This window comes from Scomber scombrus, chromosome 15 (genome assembly GCF_963691925.1).
Source record: "Scomber scombrus chromosome 15, fScoSco1.1, whole genome shotgun sequence".
Taxonomy (NCBI): domain Eukaryota; kingdom Metazoa; phylum Chordata; class Actinopteri; order Scombriformes; family Scombridae; genus Scomber; species Scomber scombrus.
The window spans coordinates 16,347,329-16,354,328 of NC_084984.1; the positions used below are offsets into that span (position 1 = coordinate 16,347,329).

At 39.1% G+C, this 7,000-nt stretch overlaps 1 protein-coding gene across 1 annotated transcript; it reads left to right on the forward strand.

Moving 5' to 3' along the window:
• The first annotated feature begins 3,968 nt into the window (after positions 1 to 3,968).
• LOC133995753 (formin-1) lies at positions 3,969 to 5,274 on the forward strand. The gene is made up of 2 exons (XM_062435227.1): positions 3,969 to 4,132; positions 4,806 to 5,274. The coding sequence occupies exons 1-2, from the start codon at positions 3,969 to 3,971 to the stop codon at positions 5,272 to 5,274; spliced, it is 633 nt and encodes a 210-aa protein (XP_062291211.1).
• The last annotated feature ends 1,726 nt before the right edge of the window (positions 5,275 to 7,000 follow it).

Below are 7,000 nucleotides of genomic sequence, written 5' to 3' on the forward strand. Positions count from 1 at the left end.
TGTCATGGATAATCGTGAAACTCTCTGGATTGAATCATCGGAACAAAATATTAACAAGTTCTTCTGTGTTTTTACAGTAAACCTAAAGGTAACAGTTAAATATCCCCCTGTAGACACATTTTAAAACACATAAAATGACTCTGCTTTGAATAATAAGCATCTAGTGTTAAACTCTGCAAGTAACATTTATTATCTCTCAATAGTAATAGCAGCCAACCCTCTTGGGTATTTATAGTATTTAGAGCCATCCACCATACTGGCATACTATACCAGACTGACACAGAAAACATGACTCCTCCAAAATGGGGTTGAAATAATTAAAATTGAAGCCACAACATAAACTTCTATGGCCATTACATTATTAGATAACGTCCCATGTTTTTATGAAGTAAGTTTGAGGATTTTGTTTATAGAAAAAAGACATCTGGAAGCAGCAACTCCTCCCACTTCTTCAACTCTATAACAACCCTAATAAATACAATAATGTTCCCAGCTCTTATTGGTGCTTGGAGCTCTAAAACTGTGCAAATTTCACTAAAGGAATATTGCACTGAAGAAAGATTTAAACCAGAGCTGTGAAACAAAACAAGACTGCCACATTTCCTTTTTGATTTTAGCACCTCAATGTATCGAGTAAATATTACAAAGCTCAAGAGTCCAATCACAATGTAATAACAGAATGTTGTCTATTTCTGAAAAAATTACCATTTGAAGTTTTTTTCTGTTAACCTTTTTCCATTTCCATTACTGCTGTTTGTGCTGATGATTCCACTAGAGGAGATTCATACTTATCTGGGTACTGGAAACGTAAAAACCAGTTGAAACAGTTATTTAACCTTGTATATGGAAGGTGGGACTGTTTAGGAACCGTGGCCACAAGATACAAGATGTTCATTTTATGATGTCTGCCCTCTGTACTTTTCCCCCAAAACACAAATTTAACCCAATTAAGTCAACTTTAAAAGTACATTAAGAATAAATGAAGTATTTGAAGACTAATGAATGGTGACATTTATCAGTTTTCTTGGTTTTAAGAAAGAGTACAGCTCCTGAATCTTCTTCTTGCAGGTTGTCTGGATGTATCACTCCCACCCTCCACCCCACCAACTACAATTGGACCTCTGATAACAGATCTTTTAATATTACTCTCTTCAATATCAATATCAATATCAGAGGATTGTGGGGTTGCCAGGCAGGGATATTGAAGGGAGAGCTTAGAGTTTCTCCCTTTCAGCTTGGCACAGCATCAGAACTTATTAGATAGATAAACGAGAGCTGGACTTTGTATCAGAGGAGTGGGTATCTTTCTGTACCTGTGTGTCATTTATTCGTCCCCTGAATGCTGGCTCAATCAGATAGCAGCCAGCCTTTCGCAGCGGCCACCATCTCTCTGCATCTGTTGACCTGCGCTTGCATCGCCGGGTCTAATGTGGGCTGCTTCAGTGGCAATGAAACAGCAGTTTCTCTTTCACTTTGAAACAAATTTTGTTCAATTTGTTCTTTTTTTCCCTGATAAAACTCCAGTTCAAAGGTCAGACTGTGTGTATTGTGGTTCTACTTTTCTATTTGGCGTTTTGTTTCGTAAGCCCCTTTACTCAAGACTTTCTTTGTGCCTCAAGTTGTTGACTTTCATCCTACTGTATCAGCTTGTATGCCATGTCATAAGAAGCTTATTTTGCTTTTTTAGCAGAGATTACTGCTTGTCTGAAAGACTTGAGGAATAATAAGTGTTTGTGCGCACTCACATGTGTGTGAAGTATATTGTTTAAACTCACAGTCAATTTAAAAAGAAGTCCATAAAAAATCACATCCTTGACCAGTTTCCTGTAACCATGGCGATGGGAAGTGCTCTCCAATCACAGCACTGTGTTGTGTGCTAGGGAAGTGCACTGTTTCCTGCTGTTTTCACCGGTTTCCTCCCATTGGTGTGTGCTCAGGATTTTTGCATTTGGTCCTGGAAAGCCACACAGTTCTCAGCCAGTTCTTGTTGAGTTCAGTATGTCACTATTTTGTTTTTTGTATGAATCTACCAACAACAGCGCCATCAAATTTGAATGAAGTAAGTTGGAAATTGTTTATGAAATTTTCTGACTAACATTGAGTGAGTTGCAAGGTTTTCTTTAAGAATACCATACACTGCATTTCTTACATATGCTTACATACTTACGATGGGTCTTCTGTTTAATTTTTGCTAACACATGTAAATATCTCCATGGTTGATTCATTTCACATAAATAAAACAGACCATTTCATTCAGACATTGGTTAAAAAGATTTAAAGGCAGTTAAACTGAAATAAATTGTGATTATTAGTCATTTAATACCATGATTATTTTTATAAGTTTGGAACTTAAAGGTACACTATGGAGGTTTTGCCCAACCGATGTTTTCACGCAATTGGTTTTGTTCTGTCATGTGCATTTCTGGCAGTTCCACTGATTGGTGGCAGTAGCATAAAAAGAAAGATAGTAATACATTATCAAAAGCAGCAAAAAAAGAAGAGTGCTGGCCAGCAAACAATGATGTCAACATTACAGGATTTAAAATACATAAATGACTTTTGCAGAGCCTTTATGGGGGCAGAAATGCATTTAACAATACAATGCTTTATAGTGAGAAACACAAAATGTAAATATGATATTGTTAGTTTGTCTTTTCAAGAAAATCTCTCACGGTACCTGTAAGGCAGGCATGTCCAAACTATTCCATAAAGGGTCGTCTGCCTGCAGGTTTTTGTTCCAACCAATCAAGAGCACACATGATTCAACCAATCGGCTGTCTGAAGACTAACATCAGCTGAGTCCAGCCTGGTGTGCTCCTGCTTGGTTGGAATGAAAACCTGCATCTACATGAAACTTTATGGAATAGTTTGGACATTCCTGCTATAAGGTTTTGAATTTAGTATTTTAAAATTCTTTAGTTAAGCAAAACAGGCCAAACATTTAAAAAATGTAAATTCTTATTTAATTAACCATTTAAAATCGATCTTAATCATTAAAAATGTAAGGATTCTGACAAATTCTTAAGATATAAAAAAATCTGGTCTGAAATGTGCTCTGCTGCACCTGTAATCACAGTGATGTCATCAGGTACTAACATACCATAGAATACACTTCCTCATGGCAACAATGTTAGAAGTTAAAAGGAGTTTCTCGTTAAGTGGGTCATATCTTTTACGATGTTTGAATCCGTATGAATATGTAATAGATCAGGGGTGTCAGACATACAGCCCGTGGGCCAGAACTGGACCACAAAGGGGTCCAATCCAGCCCACTGGATAACTTTGCAAAGTGTGAAAATTGTAGAAAAGTAATACCAGTATTTCAATAAAATGCACTGCTATTCTCGCTCATTTTCACTCGTCATTCAGTCAAGGCTTCTGATCTTCCTGTGGAAGTCCAACTTAAGATAATTGTGCTTCAAATCTGAATGGAATGAATTTTGTTTATTACAGTAAAGTTATACTATAAAGTTATATATAGTATTTATAATTTATTATACAATGGTTTTACTGGTCTGACCCACTTCAAATTGGGCTGTATATAGATAGCCCTTGAACTAAAATACATTTGACACCCATAAAATAGATGCAAAAGACATTTAAGATAAAACACGGAGGGAAAATAATAATTTTTATGTTACAAGTTTCATTTGGACACATGCAGTAATTGAGACTTTTTATGTTACAGAGCATCACACACTGAAAGCCATTTCAGGCCTCCTCCTTGAAGACACCTGCTCACACTTCTCAGTATATTCAACATGGGGGACTAAATTAGGGACACCTCAATACTCCTTCCCACTGGATTAAGGCTGGCAGCAATGCAGGTTGGTCATCAGGTCACAAGCAGCACCCCTCTCCAGATCCCTCCTCAGCCTGAGACAGCTGTACTCAGAAACAGACAACCAATCCTGCTAAAAGCCATCCAGCCCGGCTCGGCCCAGGCAATCGTCAATCCTAAGGGGAGAATGGAGGGAACCGTCCAGTCCCAAACGCCACAACCCCCAAGGACCTGCGGCTCACCTGGGAAATCATGCTGGAACTTGGATGTGAGGGTGGCGGTGCTTCTGCTGACTATTGCTGGAGCTGTGATCCTGCTGCTGCTGTACAGACTCTTACAGATGAGACACAGGTGTGTACAGGTAGTAACAAACCACCAGTTCCAATTTTAGCCACTTTAGCAGAATGGCTCCAGGGATGTCAGTGTCTATCAGTCAGTTCAACACTTTAGTCCAGAATGGATGAATAGCCATGAACTTCATGGTTCCTGATGATGTACAAGAAGTACTGGATAGATTACCATAACATTTGTCACAGATATCCATTAGAATTAATTAACACATTGTAATTGTAAATAATTAATTTATAACCAAATACCTTAAACATTATACTCCCATCAACCTTAAGCTGTACGTTGTGTTTAGTGCAAATGTTACAATGCTAGCACGCCTTATCTATGTTTACCACAGTAAAGCTTGTAGCTCTGCTATACATCTACATGTTAGCATTGTCATTGTGGGCATGTTTTACACTTTTAGTCTTCTTAAACTTTGGACAGACTTGCTGTTTCCTCAATGCCTACAGTTTTTTTTTTAAAGATATATTTTGGTCTTTTTTTTGCCTTTATTTATACAGTAAACCAGGGACGCTCAATTACATGGCATGCGCTGTAACCACTCAACCACCAGGGCACTCCAATGTTTAATGTGAATTTAATCTCAGGGATAATGTTACCTGGTTAAATAATGGAAAAGAAAGACAGATGTTTTGTGTCAAGTTGAATCATGTTGTGTTGTGTCCTGCAGATTGAGGTTAGCCAGAGCGAGACACGCTCTGGAGTATCACAGCTTCTTCCACACCGGCACCTACACACTCAAACACCCCACACCGAGTGAAGACCTGCCAACCAAGAACGGGACAGTCCCTGATGAAGCTTCTCTGCCAATCCAAACCGTTACCGCAGTGACACCTGTGCCCATCACTGCACTGCCGCCCCCACCGGTGGCCCCTCCACCCCTACTTGCACTCCCTCCACCTCCTTCCCTGCCTCCACCACTTTTACAACGTCCAGCTTCTCTCCCATCGACACATCCTGTCCTGACCCTCCCTCTCCCCGTGCCTATGATCCACACCACCCCACCCAGCCCTCACCTATCGTGGGGTGCCTGCTCAGATGCAGATGTGTACTCTCGGATCGGAGCTTTCAGGCCCTCCAGGCTCTCCAGCCTTTCCAGCCAATCAAAGGTCATTTTGTTTGAACACTCGTCTCTCTGACCTCTGACACAGAGAGATGTAGACATTTGACAAAACTGTAGTCATAACTAAATCTGCATTGTTCAGAATCCAGTGATGACATGAATGATTGTGTAGAGTACATACTACTGTGTAGACAAATATTTGAGGACACAGTCTACAAAAGTTGAAGTTTGAGTTATGTCAGCCACTAAATTGATTTATCTACTATACTTTAAAAAAGTACCAGACTTTGTACCCAACCTCTTCCAGAAGATTGCAGTTTGGAACAAAACAGTATAGATGATTAGGTTTTGTTGAATTGGAGTATGGTTTGTTCGGGCTAGTTTTTTGGAGATTGTCTGGTGGTAGCACTATGTGATGGACCCACAGTGGAAGTTTCTTTCTCTCAGGAACCTTAAATGCCTTTTGCCTGTTCTGAAACCTGTCTCAGAGGTGAGGTAACATGTCCTTTTTACAGACTGTGAAAAGTGTCGAATGTAGAAGACTCAACTTAAGCTGAGTGGACAGTTTTGCTTTAATGAATTATGTACATTGTGTTAACACTACACATTTTAATTGTTTAATCGGCCTTTTTGCACAGCCGGAACCTCCGGCTTCTACCTGCACACTGTATATGGGTCAATCAGCGTAGGTGATACAAAATAGAATGATGCCGATCCCAATAAAGTAAACATCGCCAACACTGACAAACACAATAAAAACATTACTTTGTACAATTGTACTACACAGAAAGTAAGAAGAATGTAAAGAAAAACATGGAGCTGTAGAAGAAATCTACCCCTACAACCGATCACTTGTTTAGATGTCAAACTACAATATGTCTTAGTGCAGGAGGAACCAATTCAGCTTTAAAATCAGGCTGGATCCATCTGCTGCGTGGCAAACAGTATCATTTCTGGAGATCTGCAAGCATGCTGGCAATATATTGATATTCTAACCTAATAATCTATGTTTCAGAACATTACTTGCTGAGTCAGTGATGAGTTAGAGAGCACTAGACAATATCTGCTGAATTCACTGACCGTCAAACATATTTATTTACACCAAGTTCATGATTAAAGAAGAGGATGTTTGTTCATGTGGTTGAAATTCACAGATACAGAGGAGTCTGCTGTAACCAGAACTTTCTCACTTTGTAATGAATCAGCTTTAGATTAAAATTTATCACAATTCTCTTATATCAATATAATCCTTATTTATGCTGAATAACATGTGTTGCATTTTTACAGTGCATAGTTGTAGCAAAGCTCATTGTTTCCTGTCGTGGGAGGCATTTCCTGAGCTGATTTTTCCATGATAGGGTCCCCTCCCTGTTTCACACCACACTCTGCTTTCCCTCAATGTTGCTCTGAGTCTCTCCCTGCATCAATCTTACTTTTCATTTCCTTCACTTACAGACTATTACTCTGAAGTTTTCTTTTCCATCAAACAAATACAAACAGCTTTGCAATTGCTCAGTTGTCTCAACACACATTCAAAACTATGACACAACTAACAATATAATCGTGAAAGTGCAGCTTTTAAATCTGGTTCCTGCTAGATTAGGCAAGGCAAGGCAAGGCAAGGCAAGGCAGTTTTATTTATATAGCGCATTTCATACACAGTGGCAACTCAATGTGCTTTACATAAAAGAAACATTTAACAGAAAAAATTGAAAAAACAGAAATAAAAATAAAACCCAATCATCCAACACATACATACCCCCCCCCCCCCCCCCCACACACACACACACACACACTAATAA